We start from the raw sequence: 19,589 nt of genomic DNA, 5'->3' as shown, positions 1-19,589 counted from the left end.
TGTATGTGGCTGGTGCGTTAGCCGCTTGAGCTACAGGTGCCGAGCCTCCACCATGAGGATCTTACACCCAAGCCAGCGTGTAACCGTCCTCGGGGGTACAGCAGCCATTCTACCTGGTGCTCCTTCACACTCAGCTCTGAGGCCTCGCCGAGAAAGAGCTCCCGAGCACCCTGCTCAGACCGCCCCGGTCCTGTTGCACGGAGACCCGACGCCGCCCGAATCCCGGCGCCCGGGGCCGGGGGCTCGGCCGCGCTGTCTGCGCGTGCGCACGCCCTGGCTGGGCGGTGAGTCCCAGAAGTCTTCTCGACTTGGGCGGACCTAGGGGTCACCCGCCGCATTTCTTCCAGGTTTTTACGACCCCGGGATCCATTTCTCGCCGGGAAATGCAGTCTTGAGTTCTATCTTGGACTGCATTTCACTCAGGCGGCGGACAAAACTCGAACCTCTCGCTCCATTTCCATTTGCGCTCTGTGCGGGCTCCAGTCCCTCCTGAGGAAGAAATCGGCGTGGCTCGCTGCGGGGAACCCCGAGTGGCGGTGAGAGAGGGGGCGCCCGAGGCGCTCGGAGCGCGGAGGCCACCGGGGCCGTGGGCGCGGGCGCTGCGGGGACAGTCGGGGAGAGGGAGACCGTGCGGCGGGAGACAGGGGTGCCCTTGTGCGACCCTGACGTAGGGCGCGTGTCCTTCACGGGACTGCGTTTCTGTGGCTCCGTGGTGTCGCTGGTCCGTGACTCCAGGTTCCCTGCTGCTTCTTGTACCCTCCTCTCAGCCAAGTGTAACTGCCGCAGATAAATTGTCCAAGTGGGATGTCAGATATTAAGCCTTAGAATAGATGAAAGTTTTTAAGGAGAAGAAACCGAATGGGACGTTTAGAGCAGGAATTGCCCTTAAGACATGATGGAGTCTTAAACAGTTTTTCCCAGCCTCAGCAAGAGCTAGACCTCATCTCGATTAAAAACAGAAAAACTAGCCGGCGTTGGGGCGGCCACCTGTAGTCTCGGCTACTCGGGAAGCTCAAAGGTCAAAGGATTGCTTGAGCCCAAGAGTTTGAGCTGGACGCCAGGGGCACTCTACTAGGGACGACAGAGTGAGACTCAGTCTTTTTTTTTTTTTTTTTTTTTTTTTTTGGTTTTTGGCCGGGGCTGGGTTTGAACCCGCCACCTCTGGCATATGGGACCGGCGCCCTACTCCTTGAGCCACAGGCGCCGCCCGAGACTCAGTCTTAAAAAAAAAAAAAAAAGAAGAAGTATTCGTTATAACTTGCTAAGTTATGCTAAGGAAGACTTTACTCGGGACTGTTGGGATAGGCTTAGGGACCACTGCGGCGGAATTTTGCGGTGGGTAAGAGAGATTGAGCTCAACTCTCAATACAGCCTGGGCAAGTGGGAATTTATAGCCAAGGAACAGGATGAGGTCCTTGGATAGAAACTTACTTAGGAGAAATACTAGGGAGAAAGGGGGGATTCTGGCTAAACCGACCTAACTGGATTCTTGGTGAAGATAAACCAGAGTGATCAGATTTCTTGGGGGGGTTATGGAGGATGAGGAACCCAATCAGATATGAGGGTGGGAGGTTCTTGCTAAACTCACTTGACAGCGTTCCTGGATTTTACAGTGAAGTGTACAGCTGGGGTTAGGAGAACGTTCGGGAGTCTAAGATTTGGGCTTGCCGAGAATTTTTGTCAGTTTTGTCAGTTCCACGAGTAGGATGCTTTCCTGCCAAAGATTGTGTTTCATTTGCATGTTTAAGAAGCACAACCGTTCTGAATTCTGACCCTAAAAACCTGCAGTGAACTCTTTTACACTTAGCATCCACCAGACTTCCTTCTTGCTACATGCTTGAAATTAGGGCACCTGTAGCCTTGGAAAGAGAAACATAAAGTATTCAGTATTTTGAGGTGAATCTGGATCATTCTGGTTTGGATTTCTGTAGATAAAAAGCAACAAATGTGAACTGCAGGGGTGAGAGGAAACTTGTCCCATGTCCTGGAAGTTCACTGAAATATTTACTCACAATTAAGACAGATTAGTAAGAGGAATGTTTATTTCCAAATAGCACTGGCATGGGGAAAATCACAAGAGTGATCACCCCGTTTCTCAATGATGGTCAGATATTTTTATACAGGCCTTTTCCAAGGGAGAAGGACAAGTGGAGTGTTTGTGAAACAAATGGTCCCTTGGGAGGATGATTAGAGGAAGGAAACAGATTGACTTGTAAGTTAACCTGAGAGGCAGACATTGTGTTTCAAAGGATTTAGATCTAGTCAGCTTGCATTCTTGATTTTTTTTGCTTAGGTGAGTCCAGTTTATGCAGATAGAGGGAAAGCCTCTTCCAGTGCTTTCTGATCTCAAATGACCTTTAACTGAAAGTCTTCTTTATATAGGCCAGGCAGGTGAGCCCCCGCCTATAATTCTAGCACTCTGGGAGGCCAAGCGGGTGCATTTTTTTGTCACCCTCTGTAGCGTGCTATGGCATCATAACTCACAACAGCCTCAACTCTTGGGCTCCAGTGATTCTCCTGCCTCAGCCCCCCCAAGTATCTGGAACTACAGTCCCCAGCCAGAAGGCCTGGCTATTTTTAGAGGCAGGGTCTTACTCTTGCTCAGGCTGGTCTTTGAACCAGTAAGCTCAGGCAGTCCACCCACCTTGGCCTCCCAGAGTGCTAGGGTTACAGGCGAGAGCCACTGCACCTGGCCTTAGGCAGGTGCATTTCTTAAGCTCAAGAATTCCAGACCAGCCTGAGAAAGTGAGACCCTATCTCTACTAAAAATTGAGAAACTAGCCAGGTGTTGTGGTGGGCACCTGTAGTCTCAGCTACTCAGGCTAAGGCAAGAGGATGGCTTGAGCTCAAGAGTTTGAGGTTGGCTCGGCACCTGTAGCTCAAGTGGCTAGGGCACCAGCCCCATACACCAAAGCTGGTGGGTTAGAATCCGGCCCCGGCCTGCCAAACAACAATGACAACTGCAACCAAAAAATAGCTGGGCGTTGTGGTGGGTGCCTGTAGTCCCAGCTACTTGGGAGGCCGAGGCAGGAGAATCACTTAAGCCAGTGGTTCTCAACCTTCCTAATGCCGTGACCCTTTAATACAGTTCCTGTGGGTTGCCACCCACAGGTTGAGAACCGCTGGCTTAAGCGCAAGAGTTTGAGGTTGCTGTGAGCTGTGATGCCACAGCACTCTACCAAGGTTGACATAGTGAAACTCTGTCTTAAAAAAAAAAAGAATACCTGAATTAGGCTTGGCACCCATAGCTCTGTGGTTAGGGCGCCAGCCACATACCCCAGGGCTGGTGGGTTTGAAGCCAACCCAAGCCTGCTAAACAACAATGACAACTACAACAAAAAAATATATCCGGGCATTGTGGCAGGTGCCTCTAGTCCCAGCTACTTGGGAGGCTGAGGCAAGACAATCGCTTAAGCCTGAGAGTTGGAGGTTGCTATGGCTGTGACACCATGGCACTCTACTGTGGGTGACATAGTGAGACTCTGTCTCAAAAAAAAGAAAGAATACCTGAATTAAAGCTGGATTGAGACCATCATGATTCATAGAGGAGATTAGTCAGGGCCAATTCCCTATATTTTCGGGACATAACTCCAAAATACCTGAAAAGTGATAAAGTGAATTAAGGTATTGGAATCCAAATGAAACCACAGAAAATAAGCCATTCAATAAAACCATTTTATTGAAATCTTCACCTTAACAAATTCTGGAACACATATACCCATTTCAAGTTAATATGCCTTTGTTTGCAATAATTACAAAGGAAATGATCAGAAAGCAAAATCTTGGCAAAAATAAATGCAATGTTGATTATCAAATTTTGATTATTTAGAAGTTTACAACAAATACTTTATTTTACTTCTTATTGAGCCTTATTTAGTTAATTGTTTCATGTATTGACCAAAGAGATCTGAATACACAGTGATTATTTATAATAAAACCCAAACCAAACCAACCCTATAAGCACTATCAACATATGGTTGACTGGGCCCGGTGGTTCATACCTGTGATACCAGAATTTTGGCAGTCCGAGGTGGGAGGATGACTTGAGGCCAGGCGTCTGATACCAGCCTGGGTAACATACTGAGACCCTCTCTCTACAAAAAGTAAGAAAAATTAGTCAGACATGTTGGCCTGAGCTGATAGTCCCAGCTATTGGGGAGGCTGAGGCTGGAACATCACTTTAGCCCACAAATTTGAGGTTCCAGTGAGCTATGCTTATGCCACTACACTCCAGCATGGTGACTGACAGAGCAAGACTGTCTCTAAAAGAAAGAAAGAAACAGAAAAATATAGTGAAGCTGGGCATAGTGGCTCAATGCCTGTAATTCTAGCACTCTGGGAGGCCGAGGAGGGTAGATTCCCCTGAGCTCATAGGTTGGAGACCAGCCTGAATCAGAGGGAGACCCTGTCTCTAAAAATAGCCGGGCATTGTGGTGGGCATCTGTAGTCCCAGCTACTTGGGAGGCTGAGGCAAGAGAATCGCTTATGCCCGAGAGTTGGAGGTTGCTGTGAGTTGTGATGCCATGGCACTGTACTGAGGGCGAGAAAGTGAGATTCTATCTCAGAAAAAAGAAAAGATATATACATATAATAATTTTCAGTCTTTTTCTATTTTCTGTTTTATGATTATCTCTGTCATTCTTTCTGTACTATTATACACACACACACACACACACACACACATATATTTTTTTTAGAGACAGAGTCTCACTTTATTGCCCTTGGTAGAGTACTGAGGTGTCACAGTTCACAGCAACCTCCAACTCCTGGGCTTAGGAGATTCTCTTGCTTCAGCCTCCCGAGTAGCTGGGACTATAGGTGCCTACCACAACTCCCGGCTATTTTTTTGTTGTAGTTTGGCCAGGGCCAGGTTCGAACCCACCACCCTCCGTACAGGGGGCTGGCACCCTACCCATTGAGTTACAGGCACCACACAAAATATTTATATATTTTGCAAAAATAAATATTGGTCAATCTGATTTTTCTTTTGTTATTATTACAGAATATCTTCCATGTCCTTAAATATTTTTCTCAACCTCACATTTAGTGACTACTTTGTAGTCTAGGACAGTGACAGTCTGTCATATAGTTAGTAAGTTTTGCTATACGAAGAATGCTGAATACTTGCTGTCCTTCTCCAGTATCTTCACTTTACCCAATTTCGAGATCAAAAAGAGGTGCTGGTATAGACAGTATGTCCTCTTTTCAGTCTTAAAGGTGGGAATAGAAAGAGACAGTTCTGCTCAGAAGAAGGACAGATCTGCCAATCTTACGTCCCCATTAGCCTCACCAAAATGGTGCATTGGCCAGAAAATTTCCTGCTGCAGTATCTAAGTCTGGCTTCAATGCTGATATGTTTCTGCTCCATGACTCTGTGTAGGGTGAGATGTCTGGAGGAAGTGAGTCTGTAGAATCCTAATCTTGCCAAGTTGTGTGTGATAGAAGGTGGTTTGGAACCTGAAATGGTAGAGCTGAAGAGTCCTGGGGAACACCAAAACTCAGCTGGTCTCAAGGTCTTTCTCTCCTTTCAGGTCTAGCTCCTCCAGACTCTGGGCTTTTCTGGTAGAGAGACCCTGAGAACCGATCAGCTCTTGTCGGTATAAAACCATGGCCTGTGTAAGTCAGTGTTTCTCTCCTTGTTGGTATGTATGTTTGATTTACGTCATGAGAGTCTTTTCATTAGTTTTCTTGAAGTTAGCTGCTATGAGAGGGTTCTCAGTGAGAGTGTGTGCCACATCACCCAGCCATCTTCACTGCGTGGCAAACTAACTAGTGTTCACATCATTACTGGCCACATTATTTGACATCTCCTAGGTGCCCGTTTTACTATGGGCAGCAGTAGAGGGTAAAGGAGTCAAGTTCCTTGAAGTTAGAATATGTGTATTCCAGGTCATTTTTTCATTTGGTGAGACTGAGATAACTATCCCATCTGGCCACTCATGAGAAGTCTGAAATTTTCCAGACAATTGAGTTTTTCAGCTAGATAAAGTGGAGTTTGGCATTGAAAGGTATGATATCATTTTGTAAGGGAAAATCGCATGCTTGTGTGATTAGTATATGTACACATTTGTATTCTGTCCTCTGGATTTGGAGAGAATACCCTGACAAATAAATACCATAAAATAATGATGTCTTGGCTGGCCGAGGTGGCTCACTCATGTAATCCTAGTTCTCTGGGAGGTGGAGGTGAGTAGAGTGCCTAAACTCTCCTAAGTTAGAGATCAGCCTGAGGGAGAGCAAGACCCTGTCTCTACTAAAAATAGAAAAACTAACCTGTAGTCCCAGCTACCCAGGAGGCTGAGGCAAGAGGATCACTTGAGCCCAGGAGTTTGAGGTTGCGGTGAGCTATGATGACGCCACTGCACTCAATCCAGGGCGACAGAGTAAGATTCTGTCTCCAAAAAAATAAAAAGTAATGATGTCATGTGCCAAAAAATTTTGTTTTGTGAAAACAAATACAAGTAACTCGTGTTACGATCTGGAATAGTAAAGTAAGTACTTGTTACTTGAAGAAATTATTGATTTTATGGACTTAGTTTTCTTTACTTTTTTTAATTTTTGAGACAGAGTCTCAAGCTGTCGCCCTGGGTAGAGTGCTGTGGCGTTACAGCTCATAGCAACCTCAAACTCTTGGGCTTAAGTGATCCTCTTGCCTCAGCATCCCAAGGGACCACAGGTGCCTGCCACAACGCCCATCTATTTTTGGTTTATGGTTGTCATTGTTGTTTGGTGGGCCCGGGCTAGATTAGAACCCTCCAGCTCTGGTGTATGTGGCTGGTGCCCTAGCCTCTTGAACTACAGGTGCCAAGCCAGAACTTAGTTTTCTAAAATTGAGAATCTACACTATATATTGAATAAAATGTCTCATGATTAAGTTTTGAAATTCCCTTTCAAGTGAGGATATTCCTCAGTTAACTCACATTGATTATGGGGCAGACATCTCAGGCATTATGCATATAGTAATGATTTGATTTAATAGAAAACATCATTATTCTCTCATTCTGAAATGGGCCAAATATCCCAGAGCATGCAAAAAGTTTTGTCCATGTCACATGCTTCTTCAAAAATAAGGACACCTTTTACTGCATTCCCCTTCCTCAACATCTTAGATTTCTAGTCTGTGTGCTGATCATGCTGTTCTTTTGCAGTAATCCAGTAATGGAGTAATCTTCTCCATTTTCTAAATCTTTAATTTTTCCACTAATACATGTGTTTGCTGTTTCAGGAGTCCCTAACTTTCAGGGATGTGGTCATAAACTTCTCTCGTCATGAGTGGGACTATCTCAACATTGCCCAGAAAACCTTGTACCGGGATGTAATGATGGAGAACTATGGTAACTTAGTCTCACTGGGTATGTTTATCAGTTTCAAATAATTTGGAATAATTTAGAATCTGCTCAGTAGTATATATGCTTTTTCTTTTCTTTTTTTTGGGGGGGGGATAGAGTCTTACTTTGTCACCCTTATTAGAGTGCTATGGCATCCTAGCTCACAGCAACCTCAAACTCTTGAGCTCAAATCATTCTCTTGCCTCAGCCTCCCAAGTAGCTGGGACAACAGGCATCTGCCACAACGCCTGGCTATTTTTTGAGGTGAGTTGTTGCTTCTGTTCAGGCTGGTTTTGAACCTGTGAGCTCAGGCAATCCACCTGCCTCAGCCTCCCAGAGGGCTGGGATTACATGCATGAGCCACTGGGCCCGGCCTGATACTTGCTTTTTCCATTATAATTTTCAGGGCTGGCTTTCAAGAAACTAGTTAAATTTGTTTCTCTTATTTTCTATAGAAGCGATTTCAGCTTTACTGGGGTGCTAATGGCATCTCTGTTAAGCAGTTTCATCTTCCCTGTATTTCAGTGACATTCATACCTCCCTGTCTGATGCAGTTACTATGCCATGAACTTGTCAGAGAGTCCTGAATTGCTGTCATTATCAAAAGAGAACCTCTTCAAATAGTGGTGAATTAGAGAACTAGAATTCACCTAAAACTGAAGAGAAAACAGTCCATTTCTTAAGACAGAGTTCATTTGATTTGGGGTTGATATTTATAGTCCATGAAAATCATGTGTAAAATAGAATGAATATGTTATAGATATCTCTTCTTAGGTACTCTTTGTAAAATAATAACAGTAGCATAACAGATCTTAACAGCTAACATTGTAATTATTGTGTGCCATTTTTCTACCCACTTTACTACTTTATATATATATATATATGTACATACGCACACACACTTTTTTTTTGTTTTTTTTTGAGACAGAGTCTCAAGCTGTCGTCCTGGGTAGAATGCCGTGGTGTCACCGCTCACAGCAACCTGAAACTTGGGCTTAAGCGATTCTTTTACCTCAGCTTCCCACGTAGCTGGGACTACAGGTGCCCACCACAACCCGGCTATTTTTTTGTTGTTGTTGTAGTAGTCGTTGTTTAGCAGCTCGTTTGTATGTGGTCAGCACCCTAACCACTGAGCTACAGGTGCTGAACCTTATACTTAATATATTAAATTGTTTTAATTTAATCCCCCTAACATCCCAATTATTGTCCCAATTGTATAAGCGAGAATAGTGAAATTTAAGAGACTTTCCCAAGGTCATACAGCTGGACGGTTTCAAAGTTACAAATTGATCTTAGGCTTCAGGGTATGTTTTCAACCACATGGTGCTTGTTCTCTAGAATTAGAGGACAAAGGAACTTAAGTTATTTTAAAAAGAAAAAAGACAAAAACATTGACTTTCACTAACTGATCTTTTTCTTTATTTCTTACTCTTAAAATCTTATTCAATATCGCTTTTCATTTCTTGCCATTATAATTTAAATTTTGAATTTCAAAGTTAATTTCCATATTTTGTGGTACTTATTTTTTTGTAAACAGGACATTCCATGTCTAAGCCAGATATAATTACCTTATTGGAGCAAGGAAAAGAACCCTGGATGGTTGTGAGGGAAGAAACAAGAAGAGACCATACAGGTAAGAGCAAGTGAGGCAGGGAAAGCTTTTTATGTAAGTAACAGCCCAAGTAGAAGTGGTGGTCTCCTTTGGTAAACACATGAGCTTCTCAGTGGAGAAAAGGCTTGTGATGTGCAGAAAAACATGAATCAGCATGAGATAGCCAGCGAAGTTTGAGTTTATTTCCATACCTACTGGCCATGTTATTTTTCTCAGTTTCCTCCCTGATTTAGTGACAGCAGCCGTCCTTGCAGGGTCTAGTTATTTTACCTGGATTTGGTAAAAATATTGTCCAAATCCTCCTTTGCACATAGATTCGTATATATGGCTGTATTCCCTAAAAATACATTTATTTCTACATACGGCACCATGCTTGGCACAGGAAGTCTGGCAATACTGAATAGGACAGATAGTGTTATTGTAATGATGAAGATTAGAGTGTATTAAGGAAGAAGTAGAATACATATGAAAATAAAAATATCAGGCCATGAAATATATCATGAGGTACAGTAAACAAGAACAGGGCACTTTTACGTCAGGTAGGGTGTTCAGGAACCCTTTTCTGTGGAGATGACTTTTGTACAGAGGCATGAAGTCAGGTCATTGGAGTACATGAGGGAGAGCATTCCCCGAAGAGTGAAGAACACATGCAGAGGTCTCAGGGTTGTAGTGTTTGTGTGTGTTTGTGTGTGTTAGGAGCAGCTGGTATATGAAAGCAGCTAATAGAGGGAACTACCCTGTTTCCCTGAAAATAAGGCATCCTCCGAAAATAAGACCTACTTACAGGAAAGATAAGACATCCCCTGAAAATAAGACCTAGCGCATCTTTGGAAGCACACCTTAAAATAAGACACTGTCTTATTTTCGAGAAAACAGGGTAACAGAATATGAAGTCAGTATGTTAGGAAGGATGAGGTCCTTGTAAGATTTCATGTTTTATTATGAAGAATTAGTATTGTTTCTAATATGTAATTAGTAGTATTATCTGATGACGTAGGATTTTTTTATCATTTTTTCAAGACAAACCTTTAATGTTGAAATATAAGCAAAAATCCAGCTTAAACAAATAGCAATTGAAGAGTTATTTACTTTCATATCCTTTTGATATATTTCTTTTCTTTTATTTTAAAAATCTTTTTTGATTTAATTGAAATGGGTTGTATTCATTCTCTTCTTCCTCTGTTTTGGCATTCTGAAATTTTTATTTCTTTCATTTCTACGTTAGTCTTAAAGTATAACACTTCATTTTTGTGTTTTTCTCATTCTTCTTCCCCTTATTTTTTCTTTTTACAGACAGGACTTTGCTCTTTTGCCCAGGCTGGAATTGGATCCCTTTGTCTCAGGCCCCTGAATAGCTGAGGCTACAGGCACATGCCACCACACTCATCTAATTAAAACGTTTTTTTTAGAGATGAGATTTTATTGTATTGCTGAAGCTGGTCTCGAACTCCTGGCCTCAAGTGCTACTCCTTCCTTGGCCTCCCAAAGGGTTGGAATTACAGGTGTGAGTCACAGTAGCCAGCTAAGTTTTTCTAATTCTCACCTACATTCTTATATTTTATTTATTTTTGTATATCCTTGCTTATTTTTTATTTTTATTTCTTTGCCCTTTTGTTGTTATTGTTAAGAGTCCCACCCTATGCCTTGAGCAGAGTGCAGTGGTGTCATAGCTCACTGCAACCTCAGACTTGGGCTGTGGGCATCCTACTGCCTCAGCCTCTGGAAGTCCCTGGGATTACAGGTGCTTGCTGCGGCACCCCGCTGGGGTTTTCTACTTTTTTTTAGGAGTCAGTGTCTTACTCTCATCTCAGGCAAGTCTCAAACTCCTGAGCTCAAGCAGTTCTCCCTCCTCACCCTCCCTGTGCTGGGATTACAGGTCTCAGCCACCACGCCTGACTTTCACCTACATTCTGTTATATCTCAAAGTATTTTATTGTCTTGCAACATATTTTAAAATAGTATGTTATAGGTTTTTCCTGGTTTGAGGGATTGGTTTGATGTATATTTAAGTTGTTTATATGTCTGTCATTTGCTTTTGTCTTTTTTCTTTTGGGTTTGACCTTGGGCTTCTGGGGGTTTTTTGATCATTTATATCTGAGATTGGTTTTTCTCAACTCTGGGGAAGGAGTCAGTGGTTCTGGATGCCATTTCTAACTTAATGGTTTTAGAATGCTCTTTTCTGTTACCTAGTTAAGTGTTCCAATTATCATGGCTCAGGAAAGAATGTGGATATACATAGTATAGGAACACAGTTTTATTTTGTTTCGTAGTATAATTAAATTGATTTATTGGTTTGGGGGGTTTATTGAGACAGAGTCTCACTCTGTTGCCCCAGGCTAAAGTGCCATGATATCAGCGTAGCTCCAGATGAGAACCCCCACACCTGGCCATAATTTAAACAAATTCTTCTGTTTTTTTTTTTTTTTGAGACAGAGTCTCACTGTGTGGTCCTGGTTAGAATGCCGTGGCGTCACAGCAACCTCAAACTCTTGGGCTTAAGAGATTCTCTCACCTCAGGTTCTGTAGCTGGACTACAGATGCCTGCCACAACGCCTGGCTATTTTTTTGTTGCATTTGTTTACTTAGCCTGGGCCGGGTTCGAACCCGTCACCCTCAGTGTATGTAGTTGGCGCTGTAACCACTGTGCCACAGGCACCCAGTCTGTATTTCTTATTTCTCCCTTGGCATTTCCTATTTTTATTTTTTTCTCTCCTTTTTCATTGCTTTAGCTCATGTTTCACTTAATTTGTATAAAGACCCTATGTCTGGATTTTTTGTTCACACTCTTCTATTTTCAAGTTCATTATTTTCTAGTTACATCATTTTTTTCCCTACTTGGCCTATACTTAGCTATTTATTTGCTAAATTTGGGTTAGTGGTTCTTAACCCATTTCCTTTCCCTTTTTTGTTTTTTGTGAGACAGTGTTTATGTCGCCCTCAGTAGAGTGCCGTTGCGTCACATCTCATAGCAACCTCCAGCTCTTGGGCTTACGCAATTCTCTTGCCTCAGCCTCCCAAGTAGCTGGGCCTACAGGCATCCCACAACACCTGACTTTTTTTTTGTTGTTGCAGTTGTTATTGTTGTCTAGCTGACCCAGGCTGGGTTCTTGCCAGCCTGGGTGTATATGGCTGGCGCTGTAACCACTGTGCTATGGGTGCCAACCCTCCTTTCCTTTTTATCGAGGTAAATATTTAAGTCTTTGAATTCCCTTGCTATTGCTATTGAACACCCAAGATTATGATGTGTACTTGTTTTCTCAGTTTACTGGATTTTTTCCAGTTGAATGTTTTTATTTATATGTTGATCCAGCGTTTATTATGCTCAAGACATTTCAGTTTCCCTGTGAAACAGGTTTTGGTTTCCAGCATTAATTTCTATTGTTGCTGCACTTTTTTTTTTTTTTTTGACAGTCTCATTTTGTCACCCCTGGTAGAGTGCCATGGCATCATAGTTCACAGTAACCTCAGACTCTTGGGCTTAGGTGATTCTCTTGCCTCAGCCTCCCAAGTGGCTGGGATCACAGGCGCCCGCCACAATGCCTGGCTATTTTTAGAGATGGGGTCTTGCTCTAGCTCAGGCTGGTCTCAAACTCGTGAGCTCAGGCGATCTGCCTGCCTTGGCCTTCCAGAGTGCCAGGATTACAGGCATGAGCCACTACACCCGGCTGTTGCTGCACTTTATAAAGGTTGTTTATATTATTTGTACCTTTTGTTCACAAATCATACTCTAGTTATAAGGAGATATGTTCTGCCACAAGTTATGTCCCATTAATTCTGCACTTTTTATTTTGCTGAAAGAATTGCTTTATAGAGACTATAGACTATTAACCATGATCTCATTTTTGCAAATTTTTTCATCTAGTTCTTGGCATTCTTCCTGTATACATTTTAATATAATTTAGGTCCCCTGTTTTCCCAGAGATGCAGAATGCACAACATTCCGTAGGTCTGGTTTATATACCTGTTACATGTCTGAAAATTCATTAACATACTCTTTGGGGGATTACCAGAATAGTTAGTATTCATTAAATGTTAAAATTATAATGGACCTGAAAAAAGTTATGATGGAATAAAGCAGATTCATCATCTGTAGGATTAGGAAGAAATAGGAAAATCTCAGGGTAAGATAACTAAATCAAGTTAGTATCTATTTAATATGTGAAGAGAAGTATACATTGTTATGTATAGAAGAAAATAATCCACAGTGATGGGAATGTCTTTATTTTGGGGGAGATTTTAATTGAGGAATAATCAGGCATATATATTTGGCTTTTTTATACTATATCAGAATAAATTTATATTTTTCTTTTTTTTTTTTTTTTGCAGTTTTTGGCCAGGGCTGGGTTTGAACCCACCACCTCTGGCATATGCGACTAGCGCCCTACCCCTTTGAGCCACAGGCGCCACCCCAATAAATTTATATTTTATATAGAAAGAGTGTGATACAGCTGGCCAACTCTGTCTCTCCAGTACCAATTATGCACATCTTTTTCTAACTCTGGATTTAGTACATTAAAGTGACAGCTTGAAATTGCCCTCAGTGAGATTATTTACTCCACAGATCTTGGCAAACACTACAAAACAGGGCTTTGTATGTCTGTGTTTGGCTGGTTGTTAAACATTCACCTGTACTCCATTGTGTAAACTCATCCTTTACTGAACTCTCATTTCATTTGCTATATTTTATAGTTCTTTCAACCTTCTGTAGTAGGTGAGAATTTCTCTTAATTTTACAAAAAATCTTTTCATTTTCTGGTCCATGCAACAAAATGTTTTTTTTTCATGTCTTTTAGATTTGGATTCAAGGTGTGAAATAATCAGCAATGGAAAAAAACACATTTATAAGAAACGTTCGTCTTTTACTCTACAGCACAGAATTCATAAAGGAGAGAAATTATATGAATGTAAGGAATGTCAAAAGGTTTTTTGTCATCTTACAGAACTTACTTTACATCAGAGGATTCATACTAGGGAGAAGCCTGATGAATGTGAAGAGTTTGAGGTTTTTAGTCATCTTACAGACTTCAGAGAACATCAGAAAATTCATACTCTTGAGAAACCTTATGAAAGTGAAGAATGTGGGAAGGACTTTAGTCGTCCTGTAAACCTTGCTAAACGTGGAAAAATTCATGCTAAGAAACCTTATGAATGTATAGAGTGTGGGCAAGCTTTTAGGTGTAGCCGTCAACTTACTGCGCATCATAGATTTCATACTGGTGAGAAACCCTATAAGTGTAAAGAATGTGGGAAGGTCTTTAGTGTACATGGACGACTGAGACGTCATCAGAGTATTCACACTGGTGAGAAACCCTTTAAATGTAATAAATGTGGCAAGGCCTTTAGGCTCAAATCAGGCCTTAAAGCACATGAGACTATTCATACTGGAGAGAGGCCCTACAAATGTATGGAATGTGGGAAAGCCTTTCGTCAGTTTGCACACCTTGTGGGTCATAAAAGAATTCATACTGGAGAAAAACCCTATGAATGTAAGCAATGTGGGAAAGCCTTTAGATGTAAGTATCAACTTACCATACATCAGAGAATTTACACTAGGGAGAAACCCTATGAATGTAAAGACTATCGGAAGGCTTTTAGTAGTAGCCATCAACTTACTACCCATCATACAACTGATAGTGTTGATAAACCATATAAATGTAAGGAATGTGGAAAGGCATTCAGCATATATGGACGACTTACTCGACATCAGGGTATTCATAGTGATAAGAAACCCTTTGTATGTAACAAATGCGGGAAATCCTTTAGACTCAACTCATACCTTAAACTACATCAGAATGTTCATACTGGTGAGAGACCCTATGAATGTAAGGAATGTGGGAAGGCCTTTAGTCAGCCTGCACACCTAGGACATCATAGCAGAATTCATACTGGTTACAAACCGTTTGAATGCAAAGAATGTGGGAAGGCCTTTCGTTCCGCATCATATCTTGTTAGACATGAGAGGATTCATACTGGTGAGAAACCCTATATATGTCAAGAGTGTGGGAAAGCTTTTATTTATAGCCATAAACTTACTATACATCGCAGAGTTCACACTGGTGAGAAACCTTTTGAATGTAAGGAATGTGGGAAGGCCTTTAGTGTGTCTGGACAACTTACTCAGCATCAGCGTGTTCATAATGGTAAGAAACCCTTTGAATGCAACAAATGTGGAAAGTCCTTTAGACTTATTTCAAAACTTAAAGTTCACGAGAATACTCATAGTGATGAGAAACCCTATGAATGTAAGGAATGTGGGAAGGCCTTTCGTCACGCCACTAGCCTCATATATCATGACCGAATTCACTCTGGTGAAAAGTTATATGAATGTAAAGAATGTGGGGAGACTTTCAGGGATGCCTCACAGCTTGTTATTCATGAAAGAATTCATACTGGTGATAAACCTTATGAATGTAAAGAATGTGGAAAGGCATTTCGTTGTGCCTCATACCTTGTTAGACATGAGAAGATTCACACTGGTGAAAATCCCTATGTATGTCTAGAGTGTGGGAAAGCTTTTAGTTATAGCCATGAACTTACCATACATCATAAAATTCATGCTGGTGAGAAACCTTTTGAATGTAATCAATGCAGAAGGTCCTTTAGGCTTAGTTCCATCCTTGAAGTACATCAGAGAATTCATACTAGGTAGAGACCGGTATGCACATATAATAAAGTACATTGCGTCAATGGATTTATACCACTAAGAAACAGTTTGAATGAAGGCAGTGTGGGAAGGTTTTTAGATATGGTTCAGTTCTTACTAGGCATTCATTTGTAGTAGAGGAAGTAAGCCAGGCACAGAAAGATAAATATTACATCATCTCATTTATATGTGTAATCTAACAAAAGTCAGTTCTCAAAAAAGAGTAGATTGGTGGTGATGAGAGGTTTAGGGGGACGGGTGCATGAGGAAAGGGGAGATGTTGATGTAAGGGTACAAAATTTCAAATAGGAATAAGCTTTATTATCTGTTGCCCAGAGTGGTGAGTAAAATAAGCATTGTGTATTTAAAAATTACTAAAAGGATATATTATACATGTTTTCACACACACAAGTATGTGAGGTGATGGATTTGCTAATGAGCTTGATTTAGTTATTCCACTATGTAAACATACCAAAATATCACATTATTCCCTATGTATAATTGTTAGTTGTCAATTAAAAATAAATACAGCGCCCATGCAGGAGCCAACCAAAACATGCCTCCTTAGAAGAAGACACAAGCTATTACCTAGGAAAAATCCCAACAAATTTAGGAGCTTTGTGTCAGACAGAACTGTCACTTGAGAAATTACAAAGGTTTTAGGACCTCGTGACAATAACTAGAGTCAAAGACCAATGTTAGAACAAAATATTCTCCAAATACTCCCATTTACAAGGGTTTTAAGTGCTCTGGATTTTTGCATCAGTGTTGATAAGGATTATTTATTCATAGTTTTCTTGTGTTGGTCTAGTATACACATTTTTTTTTTTTTGAGACAGTCTCACTATGTCGCCCTCTGTAGAGTGCTTTGGCATCACAGCTCACAACAATCTACAACTCTTGGGCTCAAGTGATTCTCTTGTCCCAGCATCCCAAGTAGCTGGGACTGCAGGCACCCACCACAATGCCCAGGTATTTTTTGTTGCAGTTGTCATTGCTGTTTAACAGGCCCGGGCCTTGCTCAAACCCACCAGCTTCGGTGTATGTGTCCGGCGCCCTAACCTACTGAGCTACAGGCTCCAAGCCCAGAATACACATTCTTAAGTGCATGGGGGAACTTTTCTAGGTCAGACCATAGTATGTTAGGCCCCAAACACAATTTCAAATAGATTTGAAAGTCTATTATCCAGTGTATCTTCCTCCATCACTAAAGCATAGTTATAAATCAGTAACTAGAAAAATCAGAAAACTGACAGCTTTGTGGAATTTTTTTTCCCCTGATGTGTCTTTCTTTATTGTTTGGAATTCATTGAGGGTACAAAGAATTAGGTTACACTGATTGCATTTGTTAGATAAAGTCCCTCTTTTTTTTTCTTTTTGAGATAGTCTCACTGTGTCACCCTCTGTTGAGTGCTGTGGCATCACAGCTCATAGCAACCTCAAACTCTTGAGTTTAAGTGATCCTCTTGCCTCAGCCTCCCAAGTAGCTGGGACTACAGGCGCCTGCCACAATGCCCGGCTATTTTTGTTGTTGTTGTTGTCTTTGTTGTTTAGCAGGCCTGGGCCAGGTTTGACGCACCATCCCTGGTGTATGTGGCCAGGGAGCTACAGGCGCCAAGCCTAAAGTCCCTCCTATAATTGTGTCCTGCCCCCAAAAGGTGTGTCATACATCATCACCCCATCTCCCTCTCTCCCCGCTACCTCATTCCCCTACCCCACCCCTTGTATTAGATCATTTACTGCCTTCATATTAAAATTAAGTACATTAGATTCTTGCTTCTCCATTCTTGTGATGCTTTACTAAGAAGGATGCGTTCCAACTCCGTCCAGGTTAATAAAGATGCAAAGTTTCTATCTTTTAATGGCTGAATAGTATTCTGTGGTATACCTGTACCACAGCTTGTTAATCCATTTCTGGATTGGTGTGCACAGAGGTTGTTTCCACATTTTGGCACCTGTAAATTGAGCTGTGATAAACAATCTAGTGCAAATGTTCTTATGATAATAGGACATTTTTTCTTTTGAGTAGATGTCTAGTAATGGGATTGCAGGATCAAGTGGGAGGTCTAATTTGAGTTCTTTGAGGATTCTGCATACTTCCCTCCAAAAAGGTTGTATTAGTTCGCAGTCTGACCAGAAGTGTAAAAGTGTTCCCTGCTCTCCACATCCATGCCAGTACCTGAAGCTTTGAGTCTGTGATGTGGGCCATTCTCACTGGGGTTAGGTAATATCTAGGGTAGTTTTGATTTGCATTTCTCTGATGATTAGGAACAATGAGCATTTTTTACATATGTTTGTTAGCCATTCATCTGTCTTCTTTAGAGAAGGTTCTATTCGTGTCTCTTGCCCAGTGATACATGGGATTGTTGGCCCTTTTGTTGTTAATTAATTTGAGTTCTCTGTAGATCCTAGTTATCAAATAAATACTCACTGTCAAGATTCTAGTGAAATAATCAGTACAAGTGAATTGCATTTTCATTTTTATCAGAGAATTCTTGAAAAATAGGAATATTACACAATGGATGCTCAATATAAGTAGCCACACACAAAAAAAAAAAAGATTTAAATACTATGTGTATAGTCCTTTGAAAAGGATCTTACAAAACTCATATTACTATTAATGGATTAACAAGTAATTAAGTGGAATTCAACATTCTTTAAAACTTGACATTACTGTTAATACATATTACAGGTGTATATTTTCTTTCTTTCTTTTTTTTTCTTTTTGTAGAGACAGAGTCTCACTTTATTGCCCTCGGTAGAGTGCTGTGGCGTCACATAGCTCACAGCAACCTCCCAACTCCTGGGCTTAGGCGATTCTCTTGCCTCAGCCTCCCGAGTAGCTGGGACTACAGGCGCCCACCATGACGCCCGGCTATTTTTTTGTTGTAGTTTGGCTGGGGCTGGGTTTGAACCCACCACCCGTGGTATATGGTGCCGGCGCCCTACCCACTGAACCACAGGCACCACCCAAGTGTATATTTTCTTTACATGTGATTTTGTATCACTATAAGGTTACTGGCTGCCTAGTATTCAACTGTATAGATTACTCATTTACTTAACATTTCCATAATCCTGAACATACTTTTCAAATAATGCTTTGGTCCTACACTCTAGACTGGTGGTTCTAAATCCTTTCAGTTGCAGCTTAGCAGTGAGAAAACGCAAGAGGACTGGAACTATTTTTCAAAAAAATGTAAGAACAATAAGATTCATCTCAGTGACACCCAACATCTGCTAGAAAGTGAGCGTATCATGATTAGGATGTTTCACAGTTCACACAATTATTTTATGAAACAAAGAGCAACTCACCTAAATATTGGTTTTTACATGTAAAACAAGCCTGGTCCTTTTGTGGGGGGAGAATGGCAGGATGAGAAGAGGAAATGGAGCCTTTGGTCCTTTGGATTTTCTGGGAGTACAGGATGACTGTGTTACAGCCTCTGTAGGTCCACACCGTTTGCCTCACACAAAGCGACAGAAGTAGGACAGAAGCTGAAATTTGTATGAGCTAATATCAGGTTTCTGGGGTCAGAGGTCTAGGAGAGCTGAGCCCCTCAGATCTCCCAAAGAAAGGACCTTCCTGGATTTGTCATCCTAAAAGCTGGTTGATGTTGCCTTGCTGGAAACTTAACCTGGGGCTCACTGCCCAATTTACCACTAATTGTCATTTGCTTCAGCATTAACACTTGGCTGGAAGAGACAGAAGAAGCAGAAGGGAACAAACATAGGCCCGAAGGTCATGATGACTGTTGTTGCCCAACCTTAGCCATCCACACACTGATGTCCTTGACACAAACCACCTGCCAGTCACAAAACCACCCTCACCATCGTAGTCTGACATTTGCCACTCCACAGCCATCCCAATATAGACACAAAACCATCCTACTCTGTTCACACACCCTCAGGCTGAGTTGACTTTGGTGAGGTTCCAGTAGCAACTGAGCACCATCCCTGCTGGGTCATATAGGGTCCAGCTCTGACAAGGCTGCCAGCACCCAGAGGT

At 41.7% G+C, this 19,589-nt stretch overlaps 1 protein-coding gene across 3 annotated transcripts; it reads left to right on the top strand.

Annotated features, from left to right (window-relative positions):
- The first annotated feature begins 168 nt into the window (after positions 1-168).
- On the top strand, positions 169-18,000 carry ZNF607 (zinc finger protein 607). 3 transcript variants are annotated; one of them, XM_053604978.1, is made up of 6 exons: positions 169-536; positions 5,532-5,616; positions 7,226-7,352; positions 8,866-8,961; positions 10,350-10,442; positions 13,734-18,000. In XM_053604978.1, exons 2-6 carry the CDS (start codon positions 5,608-5,610, stop codon positions 15,587-15,589), a joined length of 2,181 nt encoding a protein of 726 aa, XP_053460953.1. In that variant the 5' UTR covers positions 169-536; positions 5,532-5,607; the 3' UTR covers positions 15,590-18,000. The 3 variants fall into 3 exon arrangements, with proteins under 3 accessions (XP_053460953.1, XP_053460955.1, XP_053460954.1); XM_053604980.1 differs by lacking the exon at positions 5,532-5,616; XM_053604979.1 differs by lacking the exon at positions 10,350-10,442.
- Positions 18,001-19,589: the final 1,589 nt, after the last annotated feature.

The sequence above is a fragment of the Nycticebus coucang genome, chromosome 10 (assembly GCF_027406575.1).
Source record: "Nycticebus coucang isolate mNycCou1 chromosome 10, mNycCou1.pri, whole genome shotgun sequence".
Lineage (NCBI taxonomy): Eukaryota > Metazoa > Chordata > Mammalia > Primates > Lorisidae > Nycticebus > Nycticebus coucang.
The sequence above is the reverse complement of the archived record's forward strand: the minus strand, read 5'-3'. Positions and strand labels throughout refer to the sequence as shown.

What these genes read in the sequence shown, in the direction of transcription:
- ZNF607 (XM_053604978.1), top strand. An exon ending in TGGTAACTTAGTCTCACTGG is followed by an intron (nt 7,353 to 8,865) that starts GTATGTTTATCA and finishes TTTTGTAAACAG; the next exon opens with GACATTCCATGTCTAAGCCA. An exon ending in AACAAGAAGAGACCATACAG is followed by an intron (nt 8,962 to 10,349) that starts GTAAGAGCAAGT and finishes CGTTTTTTTTAG; the next exon opens with AGATGAGATTTTATTGTATT.